Genomic DNA, 22,808 nt, shown 5'->3' on the forward strand with positions numbered 1-22,808 from the left:
GACAAGCAGGCAGCATATTCTTAACGCATGGGTGACCTCTAAGCGAACAGAGAGGGAAGGAGGGATGGTTGGCCATTAGGAAAATAAATTATGTAACACAGATTGGCCGAAGTGTCCATCCCGTCTGGAGAAGGTATCCAGACAGTAGTGAGTAGTGAACGTGTGAACTGAGGACCAAGTGGCAGCCTTGCAGATTTCCTCGATGGGCGTGGAACGGAGGAAAGCCACAAAAGCAGCCATAGCTCTGACCCTGTGCGCTGTGACAGCACCTTCCAGTGAGAGACCGGCCCGAGCATAACAGAATGCAATGCAGGCAACACGCCAGTTGGAAAGCGTCCGTTTAGAGACAGGACGACCTAGACGGTTAGGGTCGAAGGTCAAAAAGAGCTGAGAGGACGAGCGGTGAGCCCTGGTACGGTCAAGGTAGTATGCAAGGGCACGCTTACAGTCCAGCGTGTGCAACGCATGTTCCCCAGGATGAGAATGGGGCTTAGGGAAAAAGACAGGCAACACAATGGACTGGTTGAGGTGGAAGTCCGAGACCACCTTGAGAAGGAATTTAGGATGGGTACGCAAAACCACCTTGTCATGGTGAAAAACAGTGAAAGGTGGGTCGGCAACCAGTGAATGCAGCTCACTAACCCTTCTGGCAGAGGTGATGGCAATGAGGAAAAACACCTTCCACGTAAGAAATTTGAGCGCATTTGTGGCAAGAGGCTCAAAAGGAGGTTTCATGAGGGCGGATAAAACCACATTCAGGTCCCAGACGACTGGAGGAGGCTTCAGAGGTGGTTTAACATTGAAGAGGCCTCTCATGAACCGGGAAACCAGGGGATGAGCCGTGAGAGGTTTTCCGAGGATAGGCTCATGGAACGCAGTGATGGCACTGAGGTGGACTCTGATTGAGGTAGACTTGAGGCCAGCGTCGGACAGAGAGAGCAAATAGTCTAGTACAGTTTCCACCGCCAATGAGGTGGGATCGTGGTGATGTAGTAGACACCAAGTCCACTTCTGATGGTAACATTGGAGAGTGGCCTGTTTCCTGGAGGCATTCAAAATACGACGGACAGGCTGAGACAGATTGTCTGGAGAGGTCAGCCCGAGAGAAACCAAGCTGTCAGGTGGAGCGAGGACAGATTGGGATGCAGTAGAGACTGATGCTGCTGTGTAAGTAGAGTAGGAAACACAGGGAGAGGAATGGGCTCTCTGGAGCTGAGCTGGAGCAGGAGGGAGAACCAGTGCTGGTGAGGCCACCGAGGGGCGATGAGAATCATGGTGGCTCTGTCCCTGCAGAGTTTGAATAATGTCCGCAACATCAGAGGCAGTGGAGGAAAGGCATAGAGGAACCGATCCGTCCAGTTGAGCAGGAATGCATCCAGGGCCAGACGATGAGGAGAGAAGAGTCTGGAACAGAAATGGGGCAGCTGATGGTTGTGAGGAGCTGCAAAGAGGTCCACCTGAGGAGTGCCCCATTGAGCGAAGATGTAGCGGAGTGTGGGAGGATCCAGAGACCACTCGTGAGGTTGAAGGATGCGGCTGAGATTGTCGGCCAGGGAGTTCTGTTCGCCCTGGATATAGACAGCCTTGAGGAAGAGACTGTGGGCCGTGGCCCAGGTCCAGATGCGGATGGCCTCCTGAGAGAGGAGGGGAGATCCGGTGCCGCCTTGCTTGTTTATGTAGTACATGGCGACTTGGTTGTCTGTGCACAGGAGAAGAACCTGAGGGTAGAGAAGGTGCTGGAAGGCCTTGAGAGCATAGAACATGGCCCTGAGTTCCAGGAAATTGATGTGATGTTGACGCTCCTGATGGGTCCAGAGTCCCTGGGTGCGAAGATCTCCCAGGTGAGCTCCCCATGCATAGGGGGAGGCATCTGTGGTTATGATCATGGAGTGAGGGGGTAGATGAAAGAGTAGACCCCTGGAAAGATTGGAGGAGTTCAACCACCATTGAAGAGACTGCTGAAGAGACGATGTCAGAGATGGGATGAGAAAGAGGATCCGTAGTCTGTGACCATTGGTTGGCTAGAGTCCACTGAGGTGTCCTGAGGTGGAGTCGCGCCAGAGGAAGCACATGGACCGTCGAGGCCATATGGCCCAGGAGGACCATCATCTGACGAGCTGGAATGGAGTGATGAAGGAGCACCTGACGGCAGAGGTGGAGCAGGGTCCGTTGGCGGTCGGAGGGGAGAAACGCCCTCATCAGAGTGGTGTCGAGAACGGCTCCAATGAACTGAAGTCGCTGTGTGGGAAGCAGATGCGACTTGGGGTAGTTGATCTCGAACCCCAGGAGATGGAGTAAGGAGATGGTGTGCTGAGTGGCTTGTAGCACAAGTGGAGACGTAGGTGCTTTCACCAACCAATCGTCCAAGTAGGGGAACACCTGGAGGTTGAGACCTGAGAAAGGCCGCCACCACAATAAGGCACTTGGTGAACACCCTGGGCGATGATGCGAGGCCAAAGGGTAGCACTTTGTACTGATAGTGGCGGTGCTGTACCTGAAATCAGAGGTAGCGACGTGAAGTCAGATTGATTGGAATGTGAGTGTAGGCCTCTTTGAGGTCTAGGGAACATAGCCAGTCGTGTTGAGAGAGAAGAGGGTAAAGCGTGGCAAGGGAGAGCATTCTGAACTTTTCCTTGACCAGACACTTGTTGAGGTCCCGGAGATCGAGGATGGGACGGAGGTCTCCTGTCTTCTTGGGAACCAGGAAGTAGCGGGAGTAGAATCCCTGACCCCTTTGGTCTGAGGGTACCTCTTCGATGGCGTTGAGAAGAAGGAGGGAGTGGACCTCCCTCAGGAGGAGGGAGGATAGGGAGGAGTGGAAAGCGGACTCTTTGGGAGGACTGTCTGGTGGAAGAGTCTGAAAGTTGAGAGAGTAGCCGTGGCGAATGATGTTGAGGACCCACTGGTTTGATGTGATGACCTCCCAACGGCTGAGGAAAAGTTGGAGGCGTCCTCCGATAGGCTGAGGAAGAGGCAATGATGGTGGGAGACTGGCCATGCCCTGGAGAAAAGAGTCAAAAGGGTTGAGATAGTTTTGACGGAGGGAGAGGCTTGGCAGGTTGGTGAGACTGGGAGCGAACCTGAGTTTGATGCTGGTGACGAGGTCAGCGAGGTTGCTGTTGTGGCGGGTTGAGAGGTCTGGCCGAGAACCTGCGCTGGTAGGAAGACTGCTGTCTGTAGGGGCGAGCAGGCGGAGTCTTCTTTTTAGGTTTCACCAGAGTATCCCACCTGGTCTCGTGTGCCGAGAGTTTCTGGGTTGTTGAGTCCAGGGACTCCCCGAAGAGTTCATCACCAAGACAAGGTGCGTTAGCCAGGCCAGGCGCCGCATGGCAACAGCCATGGCAGATGCTCAAGAGGTCAGCTCAAACGAGTCATAAATGGAGCGTACCATGAATTTCCGGAGTTGGAGCAGACTGGAAATTTGCTGTTGGAAGAGGGGGACCTTACGTTCAGGGATGTATTTTTGTAAGGAGGAGAGTTGTTGCACCAGATGCTTCATGTAGAAGGAGAAGTGAAAGGTGTAATTATTTGCCCTGTTGGCCAGCATCGCATTCTGGAAAAGGCGTTTGCCAAACTTATCCATAGTTTTCCCCTCTCTGCCAGGAGGGGTGGAGGCATAGACACTGGAGCCCTGAGTTTTCTTTAAGGTGGACTCCACCAGGAGAGATTCATGGGGCAATTGAGGCTTGTCAAACGCTGGAATCGGAATGACCCGATACAAGCTATCCAGTTTGCGAGGGGCCCCGGGGACAGTGAGGGGATTCTCCCAGTTTTTGTAAAAAGTTTCCCGTAGGATGTCGTGGACAGGTAACTTAAGGAATTCCTTGGGAGGTTGCTCAAAGTCTAGGGCATCGAGAAAAGCCTGGGACTTTTTAGAGTCGGATTCTAAGGGAATGGAAAGAGCCGTTGACATCTCCCTGAGGAATTTTGTGAAAGAGGACTGTTTGGGTTTTGAACCGGTATCAGCCACCGAGGGTTCCTCGTCTGTCGACGAAGCGTCTTCCTCTGTACCGGGCAGGGATTCTTCCCATAAGTCCGGGTCCCTGACGTCAGGGTGCGCACGGCGGGACGTCGGTGTGGAAGGCTCGGCATGGCGGGTCTTGGAGAGAGACTTGCCGGAGCGTACCGAGGGGTACCGGGAGAGGAAGACCGGTGTCGTTCCGGGTACCGGGAAGGGTCGGTATCAGAGCGTGCCTGCACCGTAGGTTAGGAACGGTGTGGTTCAGCCGAGAGCACTGGCATGGAAGTGTTAAGCGGTACCGAGGGGGTCGACACTGATGGGATCGGGCGAGGCTCGGACCGGTCCGGTACCGGAAGGTGTGGGGCCAACATCGCCGGCAACAGGTGCTGGAGTTGCTGCTGCAGCTGCTCTTGCAATTGGGTTTGGAGTATGGCCGCGATGCGGTCGTCCAGGGGAGACACCAGTACCGCTTTTTTCTTCTTCGGTACCATAGGTGCCGCTCCACGCTCCGGCAATGAGGAGGCCGATGACGAGGCAGTCACCGATATCGGAGCGGAGCGCTTGCGGGGTCGGCACGGTGCCGGGAGGACCGGAGTCGCAGCCATGGTAGGAGGGCGCTCAAGGGAAGTGGAAGGCTTCTTCGCCGGCTTACCTGGGGCCAGCGACCCTGAAGAAGGATCCGGTGGCGTCGAAGTAGTCGGTGCCGACTTTTTAGGTGCCGTCGACGTCGCAGCAGGTTCCATGGCAGATCCGGTACCGAAAATAATATTTTGCTGGATCTGCCTATTTTTCAATGTGCGCTTTTTAAGAGTAGCACAGCGGGTGCAGGTGTCAGCCCGATGATCCGGACCCAAGCACTGCAGGCACCAATTGTGCAGGTCGGTAAGAGAAATCGGGCATGCACACCGCTGGCACTTCTTAAAGCCCGGCTGAGGGGGCATGAAGGGAAACACGGCCTCTGCAAAATCGAAGATGGAGGCCTGTATGGTGGCAACAGGCCCCGCCGGGGCCGGCCTGAAAAAATAAAGAAAACTCGACGAGTTTTTTTGTTTGTTTTTTTTTTTTTTAAATAAAAAGAGAAGTAACCCGAAGGGAAAATAGAGAAAAAAATGAAAAATTACGCGAGCGGGAAGGCAGAAACTGATTTTTCAACGGCCGTTGAAAACACATGCGTCTTCTTCACTCCGCGAAAACGAAGAAACTGGGGACCACGCACTCCTCCGTCGGGCGGGAAGGCACTCGCGCATGCGCGGTGCGGCCAACTAGAACTTTCTAGTTAAAAGTGTCCGTACCGGGGCTCCGTCGGTGACGTCACCCATGCGTTAAGAATATGCTGCCTGCTTGTCCTGGGATAAAGATTGATACCCAGCACACAATAGAAGGAGGGGGCACCAGACAGATCCATGCCAATTCAACGAAGTCCATGAGTCTGACTGCAGTGGTATCAGCAAAACATGCCCCAGTCCCGCAACATGGCTGTCTCCGACACCACAGCACCCGTAGCATAGAGGAACGAATCCCGCCTCCAAGGAAGAAGGCCTTGCCTGCCGCCGAGCTGCTGCCAGTAGAGAACACGTGCACATGCGTCTCCTGCGAGTGGGAAAGACCCTGCTCCTCTGACGCTACTGCAAATCCAGTCACACCCATTCTTCACTGAATTCACCGCATACAACCCTGCGAGCACCGCTGCACTACCTAAGGAGCCATACAGCACAGTTACTTACCGTAACAGGTGTTATCCAGGGACAGCAGGCATATATTCTCACATGTGGGTGACGTCATCTACGGAGCCCCAGCGCGGACAGCTTTTCAAGCAAACTTGCTAGAAGTTTCAAGTTTGCACACTGCACCACGCATGTGCATGCCTTCTCGCCCACTAGAGGGCGCATCCCACCTCGTGGTCCTCAGTTCCATAACTAGCATAGAAGCCATCCCCGGGGAGGTGGGCGGGTTGTGAGAATATATGCCTGCTGTCCCTGGATAACACCTGTTACGGTAAGTAACTGTGCTTTATCCCAGGACAAGCAGGCATGATATTCTCACATGTGGGTGACCTCCAAGCCAACTAAAAAGGGCAGGTGGGAGGATGGCAATTTAGGAAAACAGATTTTGCAAAACTGACTGGCCAAACCGGCCGTCACTCCTGGATAAAGTGTCCAGACAGTAATGAGAGGTGAACGTATGAACCGAAGACCAAGTGGCAGCCTTACATATGTCCTCCATAGGAGTGGATCGGAGGAAAGCCACTGAAGCTGCCATCGCTCGGACCTTATGCCCCGTGACTCGACCCGGGGGCGGAAGTCCAGCCTGAGCATAGCAAAAGGAAATGCAAGCAGCCAACCAGTTAGACAGAGTGCGCTTGGAAACCGGATGCCCTAATCGATTGGGATCGAAGGACAAAAACAATTGAGGAACCTTCCGATGAGACCTGGTGCGTTGAAGGTAATATGCCAACGCCCTCTTACAGTCAAGCGTGTGAAGCGCCGTCTCGCCAGGATGGGAGTGGGGCTTAGGAAAGAACACAGGAAGGACAATGGACTGATTGAGGTGGAAATCAGAAACAACTTTAGGTACAAACTTAGGATGGGTGCGGAGAACCACCTTGTCATGATGGAAGACAGTGAAAGGAGGGTCCGCAACCAAGGCTTGCAACTCCCCAATCCGCCTAGCGGAGGTGAGGGCAATCAGAAACACCACCTTCCAAGTCAGAAATTTCAAGAGAGACTTGTTGAGTGGCTCAAAAGGAGGTTTCATCAGTTGAGCCAAAACCACATTCAAATTCCACACGACTGAAGGAGGCTTAAGAGGGGGACAAACCCTGAGTAACCCTTTCATGAAGCGTGTCACCAAAGGATGGAGCGACAGAGGGCGGCCATCCAGATGTTGATGGAAGGCAGAAATAGCACTAAGATGAACACGCACCGAAGTGGTTTTCAGACCAGAGTGCGACAGGTGGAATAAATAGTCCAAAACCGAGGACACCGGAACCGACACCGGGTCCAGGTGAAAAGACGAACACCAGGTAGAAAACCTGGTCCATTTCTGCGAATAACAAAGCCTTGTCGAAATCTTGCGTGAGGCTTCCAATACCTCCCTCACCGATTGAGACAGATCAGGCGCAGTTAGGGAGCAAGAAACCAGGCTGTCAGGTGTAATGACTGCAGATTGGGATGTAACATGGATCCTTGACTCTGTGACAGCAGAGAAGGAAACACAGGCAGAAGAAGAGGCTCCCTGACACTGAGCTGAAGCAGTAGGGAGAACCAGTGCTGACGCGGCCACCGAGGTGCGATGAGAATCATCGTGGCCGTGGACGATTTCAGATGTACTAACGTTCGCATGATTAGAGGAAAAGGAGGGAATGCATACAGGAACCTCCCCTCCCAATCGAGGAGAAAGGCATCGGCCTCCAGACGGTCCCGCGAGTACATCCGAGAACAATACAGGGGCAGTTTGTGGGTCTCCGGAGAGGCAAACAGATCCACCTGCGGCGTTCCCCAGCGAGCGAAAACCTCGCGCAGAACTGCGGAGTGTAGAGTCCACTCGTGCGGTTGCAGAAGTCGACTGAGTTTGTCTGCCAGACAATTCAGTTCTCCTTGGATGTAGACCGCCCGAAGGAAGATGTTCCGGGAGACCGCCCACTCCCAAAGGCGAAGAGCCTCCGAGCAGAGGGGCCAAGAGCCCGTTCCACCCTGCTTGTTCACATAGTACATTGCCACTTGATTGTCCGTGCGGACGAGGACAACCTGATTCCGCACTATGTGAACGAAAGCTCGGAGTGCTAGAAAGATGGCTCGAAGCTCTAGCACGTTGATGTGACACCGACGGTCCTCGGCAGACCACAGGCCCTGCGTGCGAAGACCGTCGATGTGGGCTCCCCACGCGTACTCCGAGGAGTCTGTGGTCAGAACCTTGCGAAACGGAGGGGTGAGAAACAGCAAACCCTTGGACAGATGTGAAGAGTTTGTCCACCAACGCAGCGATTTCCGCAATGAGGCGAGACACTGGATCGCACTCCTGACGCCACTGGGAAGCAAGGGTCCATTGTGGGATCCTCAGATGCAGCCTGGCAAACGGAGCGACGTGGACCGTCGACGCCATATGCCCGAGCAGTATCATCATGCGGTGGGCCGACACCACCGATAGTTGAGAAACCTGACGGCCCATCCGGACCAAGGCTTCCAACCGCTGGGGCGGGAGATAGGAGCGCAGGCGCACCGTGTCCAGCACCGCGCCTATAAATTGAAGAGACTGAGCCGGGCACAACTGAGATTTTGGAAAGTTTATCTCGAACCCGAGGCTCTGCAGGAAGGCAATAGACCGTCGGGTCGCTGAGATAACCCCCTCCCTGGTTGGGGCTTTGATAAGCCAATCGTCCAGGTAAGGGAACACATGAAGCCCACGAGACCTCAGGGCTGCCGCAACCACCACCATGCACTTCGTGAAGACTCGTGGAGAGGAAGCCAGGCCGAAGGGCAGGACCCTGTACTGTAGGTGCAAATCCCCCACCTGGAATCGTAAAAATCTTCGGAAGGCGGGATGCACTGGAACATGGGTGTATGCTTCCTTCAAGTCGAGGGAGCACATCCAGTCCCCCTCCTCCAAAAGAGGATATAAGACCGGGAGAGACAGCATTCGAAACTTCTCCCGGACCAGGAATTTGTTGAGCTTCCTGAGGTCCAGTATGGGGCGCAGGTCCCCCGTCTTTTTTGGAACCAAAAAGTAACGGGAGTAAAACCCCGTACCCCGCTGGTCCTGGGGGACCGGTTCGACCGCCCGAAGTACCAAGAGGGCCCTGGCCTCGGCCAGAAGGGTCGGCAGCTGCGATCGGTTGCAAGAGGCCAGATTTGGAGGATGGTCCGGTGGCGAGGATATAAAGTTGAGCGAGTAGCCCTCGGAGACGGTCCGGAGCACCCAAGCGTCTGAGGTTATCTCGGCCCATGCCACCCGGAAGAACCGAAGACGCCCCCCGATAGGAAGGGGTTCCTGTGATATCGCGGAGGGGAACCCGCCCCGTCCGCTCAGCCCGTCAAAAGGAAGGCGCGGGCTTAGAAGGACCCTGCGCCGGGGCTTGGGTTTGTCCCCCTCTGCCTCGCTGAGACGGACGTCTCGGAGGTGGCCTTGAGAAAGCCGGGGTCGACTTCTGAGGATATCGGCGCGGCGGAGGCCGGAAAGGTTTCTGCGGCGGGGGCCTAGGTTTGGGGCGGACCAGGGATGCTAACGAGCGCTCCTGCTCCGACAACCGCTTGGTCGCCGCATCTAAGGACTCGTCAAATAACTCGGACCCCACACAAGGCAAATCTGCAAGACGTTCCTGCAGGTTTGGGTCCATGTCGAGGGTGCGAAGCCAGGCCAAGCGGCGCATGGCCACTGCGAAGGCCGACACCCTCGAAACCAGCTCAAATGCGTCATACACCGCATGAAATAGGTACAACCGCAATTGAGACAGGTTGGACATAAACTTATCGAATCCTGCTCTCTGGGAGTCCGGTAACGAGTCTCGATATTGAGGAAGGTCCTTCACCATGCCACGCAAATAGGAGGAAAAGGTGAAGGCGTAATTTAGAACCCTGGTGGCCATCAGGGAATTTGAATAGAGGCGACGGCCAAACTTGTCCAGGGTCCGCCCCTCCCTGCCGGGTGGAACCGCCGCAGAAATCCGTGAGGGCTGTGATTTTTTAAGGGCAGACTCCACCAGAAGAGACTGGTGGGAGAGCTGCGCCTTCTCGAACCCTTTAGGGGGCACCGTCCTATATTTCGCTTCCATTTTTGAAGGCACAGACGTGACTGTAAGAGGGTTTGACAAGTTCTTCAACCAGGTCTGCAGAAGGACTCTGTTGAGGGGGAGCCTAGGCACCTCTCTAGGAGGAGTGGGAAGGTCCTGTTCCTCCAAAAATTCTTTGGAGTATTGAGAACCGACCATCAGGTCTAACCCCAGGGCTCGGGCCATGTCCTGAACAAAGGAGGAAAATGAGGACGGCCTGGCCGGGGGAGACGGGGTTCTCGACCGCCCCACCGAGGAGAGGGGGGAGGCCTCATGGGAATAATGAGGATCCCTAACTGACCCCGAGTCCCAGGAACCCCTCTCCAAGGCCCTCGAAGGGGAAGGAGAAATTCTCCGCCTCGCAGAACCCTTGGGTGAGGACCCCGGGGTCCGGGGGGCACTCTCCCACTTCCTCGGCGAGGCGGCACGGGAAGACTTCCCATGAGGTGATCGGAGGAGCCTCGGGTTGTCGAGGCGCAACTCCGACACCTGCAGCGCCTCGCCCCCGAGCGGCGAGGAACGATCGTGCCGAGGCGAGCCTCGCGGCCGCTTAGACTTCCTCGATCGGCGCCTCGTCCGAGGTCGCGTCGAGGGCGAGGCGTCCCGGGAAGACCCCGAGGAAGAGGAGGAAAGACGGCGCACTCTGCGCAACTTTTCCTTGGGCCTCACACTCCGCTCAGGCGGCCCCCCCGAGGTCGAGGTCATGGGCGGGGCCGAGACCGAGGTTAAGGGGGCGACAGTACCCAAGACCGAGGTCACCGAGGCCGGGGCTCCCGAGGTCGAGGGAGCCGAGGCCGGAGCCTCCGAGACCGAAGGCGCCCCGGCCGAGGTCGAGGCCGCCGGAACCGCAGCCCGCTGCAACACTTCCAGGGCCCCCGTCAGCTCCGATGAAATCAGGGCTCGAAGGAGTTCCTGGAAGGCCGGAATCCCCACGAAGGTGGGGAGTTCCGAGTCCGGAGCACACTCCCTGGAGGGCGACCTCGGTCTCGAGTATTCCCTCGGGGTGTGCGAAGTCGAGGTCCGAGGCGGGGCCGGGGTCGACCCACCCGCCTTAGCCTGAGTCGAAGATGGCTTCTTTGCTGAAGGGGATGGAACAGAGGACTTACCCGAAGCCGGCTTCCCTGTAGACGCCTTCGAAGACGAGGGCCGAGGCGAAGCCGAGGCCCCCGAGGACGCCGAGGCCGAGGTCAAGGCCGGGGCCGAGGCCGAGGCCGACGTCGAGGCCTTAGGCGGCGTGTCGACGGCGAACAATTCCGCCATTCTGGCCTTACGGCGACGGAGGGCTCTGTTTTGGAAAGTAGCACAACGATCACACGACGCTGTCGGATGATCCGGCCCAAGACAGACAATGCACCACCGGTGAGGGTCAGTGATGGAAAGTAACCTCTCACACCGGCTGCACTTTTTAAATCCCGTAACAGGACGGGACATTAACGAAGAAGAAGGCCGGGAACGACCGACGTCCCGCGGCCACGGCTTCCGGGAGCCCCCGGAGCCCAACGAAAAATAAAATATTTTTTTTTTTTTGAAAAGAAAAGAAACGAAAAGACAAGAAAGAGCACCGCGAACTTATTCAAATAAAAGAACAACGAAACGCGGCAGCTAGAAGGCAATACACTGGAGCTCAGATCCACAGGGCTTTCTGGCTCCGCGGAAAAAATTGAACTGAGGACCACGAGGTGGGATGCGCCCTCTAGTGGGCGAGAAGGCATGCACATGCGTGGTGCAGTGTGCAAACTTGAAACTTCTAGCAAGTTTGCTTGAAAAGCTGTCCGCGCTGGGGCTCCGTAGATGACGTCACCCACATGTGAGAATATCATGCCTGCTTGTCCTGGGATAACAGTAATAGCAGCTTGATAATTAAACCTCTATACACACGCAATCTAGAAACCCTTAATCCAAAGTTTCCCAAACAACACATACACACGACACAGGAAGCCGCAATCCAAAGTCACCCTAATAAAACATACTCACAATGCTGACCAAATGAAACTCTTTGTCAGTTCCGGTTGATGCCGGTTGCTCAGTACTAGCAGGGCAGAAATGCTAAATAGTAATCGTGGTCTTTTTTTTTTTTTTTTACAATTAAGGGAAAGAAGAAAACCAGAGACCAAGTTGACCCTCTATCACTGGAGGGAGGGTGAGGCAGGGACCTAGGGGGGGCCCAGGTGTAATCCCTAAAGCCAGTACCGTTCAGCCGGACACCCCTGTCTCACTGAAGAGCAACCTCAACAGGAGAAATAGAATTGTTGTCTCACTGAAGAGAAACCTCAACAGAAGAAAATATTTTTCCAGTCACAAGCAGAATTCAGGAGCTAGTTGAATAGTGACCATTCGCCTGCTGGAGATAGAGCATACTGAAGATACAGGAGATGTGCCAGCCAATAGGACCACCTGTTAATCAGTTTCTCTATCTCCACCTGCTGGTAGATTTGTGCTATCCCACTAGTCTCTGGATTCATCTGCTGTTGTTGCTAAGGAAAAGGCTGCTAAAGCCTCAGATGTGCTCGACATTAAGTTCTTTCATCATGCTCCTTGTCCCAGAATGTGAAGTAAGTCACCTACCTGCTTCCTACATGGGGCACATGCAGCCTGCTCAATGGGACAGAAGTGCACCAACACTTAAAAAATGCCAGCCACAGACACGCATGCCAAATGAATCATTGTAGAGCCCGCTAATAATTTCCCCAACTATCCCTTTAAGTCTCTCAAGCCTGCCAGCGCTGCGATCACCACCACTGATGTACTGAAAGTCCAGTTAGCTTGTGCTGCAGCAATGCAACTGTGTTCTCCGGGTCTCCAGCCAGTCAGGTTTTCAGGATATTCACAATAAATTTGCAGAAATAAATATACATGTAATGCCTCTAATCTATGGAGATCCATACGATTTCATTGTGTATATTAGAAAACCTGACTAGCTAGGAATATCCCAAGGACTGGGTTGAGAACAACTGTCCTCACCATATGTAACCATCCAACACAGGTACAGATGATGTAATAAGTTGTGCTATCCTTAGTCCCAATGTAGTCAGGGCTGTCTGACGCCAAGCTGATATTAGGTTTTAAATTCTTTGCTATGTATCTAAAGCAGTGTCCTGCAAACCTTTTAAAGCCACAGCACACTAAGCTCGGGCCCATGGCTGGAGGGCATCTGGAAATCTCGACGTGATGAAGATATGTGCATGTGTGACATTATCACATAGACATCTATGCAGAGGCCCCCCAGAAGGGCCCCGAGTCTGCAACTACCATTCTGGTGGGGGGTACTGGAGGAGGAGAGGTGCAAAGAGGTGCTGGCTGACTGCCTACAGGATGTGCCTCTCACTGCAGGAGGCACATCATGTAAGCAGTCAGCTGGCATCACTGCCTCTCCTCCTCGCTGGCATCTCACTGCACACCCAGAATCTCGCCAAAGCACACAGTTTGCGATACACTGATCTAAAGTACTGGTAACTATAACTTATATTTACTAGAATTTTAGATTCAGCATAAAGTATATAATAAACTGTAAAGTTATCATTTTAATGTTATAAGTTTTTACGAGGGGGTGCTGAAAAGTTCTCATCCCAACCAACCAAATTCCTCATTTCTGAGCATTTATTCTTCCACTGTAGCTGAAAAGAGTGTTATTTCGTTAAGTGCCAATTTGCAGAAACAAAATTCTCTGTTTTTTACATTGTTTCAGATCATTGATTGATCCATATCCATGTCATTCTCTTCTTGGTTTGACTGAGAACTTTTCAGCACCCCTCGTATTTTGAAGCTGGATTATGAGTCAATACATTTTTATTAACTCCAATTCCACTCAATATTACTTTCGACTGACTCCACCTCCAGCCCTGGATGTAGTAAGATGTATTATAAAAGGGAAAATCAAAAGTTCCAAATATCAACATGCCTAGGAGATATAGGGAAAATAGAATTTTAATGGATACTTGAAAAACATTGAGATATACTAGTAATTTAACACCTATCCCAATTAAAAAATCAACTAATCAATCCTTATGGATAAACTCCAAGATTAAAATAGGCGGAACTCAAGTCCTTTGGAAGAACTGGATCATTGCAGGTATTCAAACTTTGAATGATGTTATTTCAGTTGGTAAACTGCTTGAGTTTTCACAACTGCAGCATAGATTTGGTCTTAGTAAAACACAAACTTTTAAATTGTTGCAGTTGAAGCAAGCTATTCAGGTAGGGTTCCCTGAATGGAAGATTTTGAACAATCAATATAGTATGGAGTTCCTATGCTTCCAAGCAGTCTTCCTAGGACATCAAGCCGCATTGTGGTATAAATTATTATCTGGATACTTGAATAAAAAAACCAAAGAATGGTCTGAGAGACATTTGGAGCACTGAGATCAAGCATCAAATTTCTGCAGCTCAATGGCCACGAATTTGGTCTTGGAGAATGAGATGTACAGTGTCAGCATCTATGAGACAAACTTGGTACTTTTTATTACATACAGTGTTTTGGACCCCTGTTCGTTTACAAAAAACTAGATAGTTCTAAGTCCAATAAATGCTGGCACTGTAATCTGGAACCTGAGACATTAGATCATCTACTTTATTATTGTCCCTATATTAAGATATTTTGGCATTCAATCTGGTCTCAAGTGAACTTATTATTGGAAAATCATGTTGCTCTTTCTTACGATACAGTGTTATTTGGCATGATGATGAGGAAAAAGAGTCAAATATCATCATATAACAACAAGCTTTTATTAGTTATGACAGGGATTGCCATCCAACATATAACCAATAATTGGAAAAAATCACAGAAATCTTAGTTATACATTTTGATGGAATTCATTATGCCATATATTTAAAATGGAACGAGCAATAGCAGTACAAAGAGGGACATATACTAATTTTATAAAAATATGGGGGCCATTGGCAACATATTGTGGTGATTAGTCATCGATTCTTCTCTTTTCCTTTTCGGGTTGTTTTTTTTTTCTTGTTAGCACACTAAAGGGGGGAGGGAGTTGGGAATAATTTATACATAATATGTTAAAATATGCTATATAATATGTGTGTTTATTCTTACTGAAAATGTGAGAAAGGATGGGTGGTTGGGGGGGTTATTATATCACTAGAATATTATGTGGTAGAGATTAATGTGCTATTGTGAAATAACTTGTATAGTATATTCTTTTGTGCACTTGCTGTTCAATTTGAAAATGAATAAAGAACTTTAAAAAAAAAAAAAAGTTAAGGCACTACATTAAAGGATAGTATAGTAGGCATGAAAAACACTTAGAAAAGGCGAAATCCATAATTGTTCGAGAAAATCTACACCCAAGTTTGGCACCTTTTTTAAAATACACTTTGCAGTGCTGAATCTTTAGCGCAGGGTTGGAATAAAGATACAGCACAGAACAAAAGGATCACATGAGGTGAAATACAACACTTCACCTTGGATAACCCTTCAGTCCAGAGAATATACAGGAGAAGAAAAATAAAACACTCCACCTCCCACCTCTTAAGAGTAGAAAACATTTGTTAGCAGCACCATGCCCCATTTCCAGTTGAACTGGAATCTTACATGCACAGCAAGAAAACTACTGTACTCCCCATCCCCCCCCCCCAAAAAATTACAGTTTTCTAGCAATTACTATGCAAAGTAGAAAAATGATCACTATACCTGGGTCCAGTACTGCAGGAAAGGGGACCCATATCATGAAGAGAAGAATCCAGGGGTCTATAAAATAATATAAACAAGATAACACTCAACAAGAAGCAAAAGTATATAAGTTCTCCTTCAAAATTGCAATAATGATTGCTGTACACATTTCAGAGAATAGAGAAAGTGTGTGTTGGGAAAATGGGCAAATAGAAGCATAAACAATTCCTAGTTAAACCTTGTATGGCTCAAATTGTATTTCAGCTATTAAAGGTGTACATTAATAGGAACACACCAATAAACACTACTCCTATTTAGGCCATAGAGTACAACTGCTTACCTGTAAGGGGGATTTCTCCATGGGCAGCAGAGGAATGCAGTCATATGATTACCGTATTTTCACGCATATAACGCGTGCGTTTTACACGATTTTTACAAACCGTGCATAACCTTGCATGTTATACGCGTGAGCGCGTTGTACAAAAAATTTTTTACATAGTTCCCCCCCCCCCCCCCCCCCCCCGCAGGAACGCTCGCACCCCCACCCTGAAGGACCACTCGCACGCACCCGCACCCCCACCCAGAAGGACTGCTCGCACGCACTCCCACCCGCATCCACACCCCCACCCTGAAGGACCGCTCGCACCCCCACAGCCTCCCGACCCCCCCCCCCCCATCATGTAGAAGCTCCTACCGGTGTCCTGCTGCTTCCTCTTGGCGGTCCCGGCCCTTCTGTGAGCCCTTTCTCTGACGTCAAGCCCTCTTACCCCGCCGACTCCCCGACACGATCAGGGCAAGAGGGAGCTCAAGTTTGTGACCGACCTCACCGCGCATGTGCAAGTGCTTTCTCGCCCCCTCAGTTGTTAGCCAGCTAAGAAGCCAACAAGGGGAGGTGGTTGGGTTGTGAGAATATCTGTCTGTTTTCCTGGATAACACCTGTTACGGTAAGTAACTGTGCTTTATCCCAGGACAAGTAGGCAGTATATTCTCACATGTTGGTGACCTCCAAGCTAACCAGAATGGGATGATGGGAGTGTTGGCCTTTTAGGAAAATAAATTTTGTAATAGAGTTTGGCAGAAGCGCCCATCCTGCCTGGAAAAAGATTCCAGACAGTAATGTGAGGTGAAAGTATGAACCGAGAACCAGGTAGCAGCTTTGCAGATTTCATCAATAGGAGTAGAGTGAAGAAAAGCTACAGAAGCCGCCATAGCCCAAACTTTATGGGCTGTAACCCGACTATGCAGATGCAGCCCAGCCTGAGCGTAACAGAACGATATGCAGGAAGCCAACCAGTTGGAAATCGTTCTCTTCAAAACAGGATGCCCCAACTTGTTAGGATCAAAAGAGATGAAAAGTTGAGGAGATGATCTGTGTGACTTAGTCCTTTGCAAATAGTAAGCTAATGCTCGTTTGCAGTCCAAAGTGTGAAGAGCCGTTTCTCCAGGATGAGAATGAGGCTTGGTAAAAAAATACCGGAAACACAATCGACTGACTGAGATAAAATTCAGTGACAACCTTTTGTAAGAACTTTGGATGAGTGCGAAGCACATGCTTGTCAAGGTGGAACACTGTAAATGGTGGATCTGCTACAACGCTTGAATTTCACTCACTCTTCTGGCAGAAGTGAGGGAGATGAGAAAGACAACTTTCCAAGTAAGAAATTTGAGATGAGCTGTAAACATTGGTTCCAAAGGAGGCTTCATCAATTTGGCAAGAACCACATTGAGATCCCATACCACTGGAAGCAGTTTGAGAGGTGGTTTTACCTTGAAAAGTTCTTTTATGAATCTGGAAATGAGAGGATACGCAGTAAGTGGTTTAACAACCACTGGCTGATGAAAGGCAGTGACAGCACTAAGATGGACTCTAATAGATGTAGACTTGAGGTCAGAGTCAGATAATTGGAGTAAATAATACAAAATCAGAGAAACAGAGATGGATTTCGGATCCTCATGAAGAAGACACCAAGCAGAAAACCATGTTCACTTTTGTTGATAACACTGTTGAGTGGCTGGTTTTCTGGAAGCTTCTAATATTAGTCAAACAGGTTAAGAAAGATGAAGATCAGCTGAATTCAGCCCGAGAAGTATCAAGCTGTCAGGTGTAATGACTGAAGATTGGAATGTAAGAGACCTTTTGAGTTTGCGTGAGAAGAGATGGGAAAATTGGAAGAGGTATTGGCTCCTTGATACTGAGCTAAAGTAAAAGGGAGAACCATGGTTGCCTGGACCATGAAGAGCTATTAGAATCATGGTGGCTGACACTTGAGCTTGACCAGTGTCCTGAGAACAAGAGGAAAAGGTGGAAACGCATAGAAACTTGTTCATTCAATCCAGAAGAAAAAGTGTCCGCTTCCAGGCAATGAGGTGAGTACATCCTGTAACAAAAGCGGGGTAGCTTAAGATTGTGGGGAGATACAAATAAATCTACTTGAGGAGTCTCCCATCATGAGAAGATGGAATGGAGAACTACCGAGTCCATTTGTGTTGTTGAAGAACACTTGTATGCCAGATAATTCTGCTCCTGTTGAATATAAACAGCTTTGAGAAAGATGTTGAGAGGAATTGCCCAATTCCAAATGTTGACGTTGCTGAGGAAGAAACGCTCTGAGTTGAGGCAAGTCCAACAATGCTCTAATGAACTGGAGCCTCTGAGATGGTTGCAGATGAGATTTGGGAAAGTTGATTTTGAATCCCAAATTCTGAAGAAATAGTATAGTTTGCTGTGTCGCCAAGAGCACAATGTGAGATCACAGATCTTTGATGAGCCAGTCGTCGAGGTAGGGAAAAACCTGAAGACCCAGAGACTTCAAGGCCGCTACTACTACCAGCTATACATCAACCCCTCAACTCACCCTGCGGAACAGATTCCAGATTCTTCAGGAAGGAACTGCCGATGAGGAACAGGAGCAGGCACAGGAGTAGGCCCAACACACAGCTCCATCTCCAGGGACAACTGACCGGCTCCCCCCAAAGAAGCGCAGAGTAATAGTCATCGGGAATTCCATGCTGAGGGGCACCGAGGGATCAATTTGCAGACCGGATATGCAATCTAGGGAGGTCTGCTGTCTGCCTGGAGCCAGGATACGAGATGTCACCGCCAGTCTGGATAGACTACTCACGCCCCGAGACCACTTTCCTATGCTTCTTGTCCACACTGGAACCAACGACACTGCCAGGAACACACCGGAGACCAACACCAGAGACTTTGGAGCATTGGGTGAGAGGCTGAAGCGGACAGGAGCGCAGGTGGTTTTCTCATTGATCCTCCCAGTTAGAGGCAAGGGAAGAGCCAGAGATGAACGCATCCTGAGGACAAACGAGTGGCTACAGGGATGGTGCCGGGATATGAACTTCGGATTCCTAAACCATGGGGAAGCGCTACAAGGACTTCAGGGACCAGACAGACTCCATCTGAACAGTAGGGGTAAGAACGTCTTCAGACACCGACTAGCCCGCCTGCTTCACAGGGCTTTAAACTACGTAAGTCGGGGGAGGGTACCCATTCACATATTAGTGCAGATCCTGGTTGCACTTCCTTCTGGCTGTGTATCCAATCTTTCTTTCTTTCTTCCTCCTGCATGCTTCGTCTCCTCCAGACCTCATCCCAACCAACATCTCTTTCTGTCTCTCCATGAGTCCAACTTTTTCTTCCTCTCTCCCTGCCTGCCCCCTGCCACCCGACACAGTCCATTTTCCTCCCCCAACTTTTTCTTCCTCTCTCCCTGCCCCCTTTCTTTCTTTCTGTCTTCCTTTCTCTCTGCCCACCCCCTTTTCTTTGTCTCTTGTCTCTCTCCAGAGAAGGCAGCACTGTTAGTTGGTCAATGGAGGAAAAGCAGTCCATTTAGTTCCAGGAAGCATGAAGCTCTGTGTCTTTCTTTCTCTCTCCTTGCCTCCTCCCCTCCACAAGCCACAGTCTTACTTTCTCTCGCCCTGCCCACCCCCAAGACACTGACGATTATTTGCCCTGCTTGCCCAACGCGCAACAACTAGGCCCATGCAGCCATTACACAAGAGTTCTCCCCGACATTGATGTCAGAGAGGAAGTTCTGGGCCAGCCAGGCAGCGATTGGCTGGCCTGAAACTTCTCGAGGGGGGGATGCTTATGTAGTGGCTGCATGGGTCTAGCTTTTGCGTGTTGGGGAAGCAGGGAGAATGCAAAGGCAATACAAGTCTATCGCAGAGCCTGGGATGGGCTCCGTGATCAACTTGCATTGCCCTTGTGATCTACTGGTCAATTGCGATCGACCTTTTGGGCACCCCTGGTCTAGAACCTTTACTTTTGAATAAGCCCTCTCTATAACCATCTTAATATTAAACCATACCATGCAGTGATCACTGGATGCCAGATGATCACCCACTATAACATCAGAAACACTTCCCCCATTTGTAAGCACTAAGTCCAGTATGACCTCATTCTGCATGGGTTTCATTACCAACTGCTAGAACAGTTCTCCTTGTAGAGAATCCAGGATCTCCCTATTTTTAGAAGACCACACAATAGGGATACCCCACTCAATAGCTGGCATGTTAAATTACTTATTAGTAAAATTTCCTTTTTTTAGATATATTCTGAATGTCTACTATTAAAATCTCTGTCCACTTCTTATGTCTGTGAAGGAGGCTTGTATATCACACCAATGTAAATATATTTACCATTCCCTCTTTCCAAATTGATCCACAGTGCCTCTTCCTTGCCCTGCAGATCCTGCAATTTTGAGGCTTTTATATGATCTTTAACATATAACGCTACTCCCCTTCCTTTTCTTCCTACACTGTCCTTCCTGAACAAATTATAACCCGGTATAACTACATCCCAGTCATGGTTGTCCATGAACGACGGGAATTCAAGGCAGCCATTTTGATGACAGTTCTGCGCGGGGCAGGAGTATAAGACACTAGACCACCAGGTAAGGTCTGGGATGCAGCTTTTCTTTTTTTAAAAACAATTGCGAATAACCGAATCTGCGGGTACTGAAACCGCAGATTCGGAGGGGGTACTGTATTTCGACAGAAAGATGTTTTTTGTAGGTTTTTTTAAAAGAACCCCGAACTGAAGAAAATAAATGTAGAAAAAGTAAAAAGAAAACATATAGAGAAAAAAGACGTGAAGCGGGAAGGCAAGTAAAACGAACTTCTTCTTTCCGTGGAAAATGAAGAACTGGGGAGCCTCATGTCTTGGCGGGCGGGAAGGCTCCATGGATGACATCACCCATTTGTGAGAATATGCTGCCTGCTTGTCCTAGGATAAAGCAAATTACAATAGTATTCTGCATTAACAGTTTGGTCCTTTGGAAGATACTCATTAAAACACCTTCTTGATCCCAAAACACTGTGGACATGACCTTTCCTGATGACTGTTGGGTCTTGAATGTCCTTAGCCTTGGAGAACCTGAGTGCCACCATTGCATAGACTACTGTTTTATCTCAGGATCACAGTGGTGGAACAAGGTTTCATCAACAGCAACTAGTAGTTCCAAAAAGTTAGTACCAGCTCGCTGAAAATGCTGCAAATCAACATGAAGTGTCCACTCAGCATCATTTCTCATCATTAAAACATTTGGGTACCCACTTGGCTGACAGCTTCTGCATACCCAGCTGCTTGTGGATTATATACCCAACATGTTCCTTGGATATCTGTAGTGTCTCAGCCATTGTTTTAGCCAATATTCGCCAATCTCCCCAAATCAGGTCATGGACATGATCAACAATTTCAGGAGCTGACTCCGTTTCAAGCCTCCCAGATCTTGCTGCTTCTTCGGTCTCAATCTCCACGCTGAAAGTTTGCACACCAATTCTTCACTGTGTAGTTTGATGGGCATTTGTCACTCAATGTTTGCATCTACATTCATGGATTTCCTTTGGAGTTTTATGCTGCAAGATTAGGAACTTCATGATGGCTCAGAGTTCCACACTTGAAAATTCTACACTTATTGACATAATTCAATCAATGATCTGAAACAATGTCAAAACATAGCATTACAATACTGCAAATTGGCACTTTGCAAAAGAAAGACTTTTTTCAGCTACAATGGCAAAATAATACTCAGAATTTAGAAAGTTGGTTAGGATACATTTCAGTGTCTACCTGTAATACCAGTATTCATAATTTTTCTGTCATATTCTGAATCTACTGTACACTAAAGAAAAATACGGTTTGGCTCGAATACATGGCAGTATTTTAAACAACTTACTGAAGGAGATTAAAGTCTGTTGGTATTTCTGGAGCTGCTATCATTTCTTTATCATCTTCTGGACCACCACAGTCTCTGGAACAACATTAATGGCAAGGCTGGCAAAGCTATTTTTGTTTTCTTGTTCTCCAAGTCCTGAAAAAAATCATCATGTGATTACTTTTCTTTTTAACTACTCTGACCACCACCCTGTAATGAATATGCAGTTTTTGTAGCTTAAATTAAGATTTTATCTGACCATTCCCATCCACCTGATTATCTAACATCCACCTGTATCAAATATCTGTATTCAATTCGATCCAGCCCTTAATAGTGCCCTGAATACATTATTCATTTTCAGCTGAATAGTAACTTAATTTGAAAACAAATAACCGGGTCTCCACTGTGCTAAACCCTACTGTAAAACACTTGATCTCTGAAGCAGCCTGAAGGGAAATGGGGAAGAGAGAGTGGGGAGACGACGCTGGGAAATGGGGAAGAGAGAGTGGGGAGAAGACGCTGGGAAATGGGAAAGAGAGAGTGGAGAGAAGACGCTGGGAAAGAGGATAGATTAAGAATATTTGAACCGCTATCCCCTTTTGAATCTTCCCTATCAATCTCCCCTGCCTTTTCTCCTTACCTCCCCACCTCCCTTCCCCAATCCCATCAACTTTGGTTAACTCCTTCTACTTAAAGAACAATCTTCTCTCTAGGTTTGCTGGGACCGAACTTGCAGGGATGGTGATAGGGATCAAACTCGCCAGGACGGGGACAAATTTTTTCCTCATGTCATTCTGTACTCACAGCTAATGATATTTTACCTTATCTTCAACTCTGTCAATAAATACGTTCTCTGCCTGTGGAAACCTTAACTTTGACCATGAAGGAAGCCTTTTGTTTGGAAGCGCAATCTCTGATATTCTTTCGTGTCCATCATAAATTTTTCTTGGATCCCTCACCCAGTATTGACTTTGCCTCTTTGGGTGTACGGTGGTTAGTGGATTTGTCCACTTTGATTTTGCCTACTCTACTATAATTAGCCCTTAAAGCTGCGTCTCACCATTGAACATCGGTTCCTCTGTTTGAAATACAATACAAGTTGATACTGTGTCTATACATTTCACCTTCCAGAGCGCATCAAGATAAGTTGCACCCAGATTCCTGTTGCCCTAAATGCTACTTTGGGTCACATGTTTTATTTCTGCTCCAAGATATTGCGCTTTTGGAAGCTTCTACATGCTCGTATTTCTACTTTATGGAAGACTAAGTGTGTTCCTCATCCTC

The 22,808-nt window shown here is 49.4% G+C and overlaps 1 protein-coding gene across 1 annotated transcript in view; it reads right to left on the reverse strand.

Moving 5' to 3' along the window:
* The window catches only part of STAG2 (stromal antigen 2), a 613,131-nt gene that overhangs the window by 505,221 nt on the left and 85,102 nt on the right, over nt 1-22,808 (reverse strand). Inside the window, 2 exon segments of the mRNA XM_033944545.1 lie at nt 15,373-15,429; nt 21,546-21,680. Coding sequence (XP_033800436.1) covers nt 15,373-15,429; nt 21,546-21,589 — 101 coding nt within the window. The 5' untranslated portion in view covers nt 21,590-21,680.

Source organism: Geotrypetes seraphini, chromosome 5, assembly GCF_902459505.1.
Source record: "Geotrypetes seraphini chromosome 5, aGeoSer1.1, whole genome shotgun sequence".
Classification (NCBI taxonomy): Eukaryota; Metazoa; Chordata; class Amphibia; order Gymnophiona; family Dermophiidae; genus Geotrypetes; species Geotrypetes seraphini.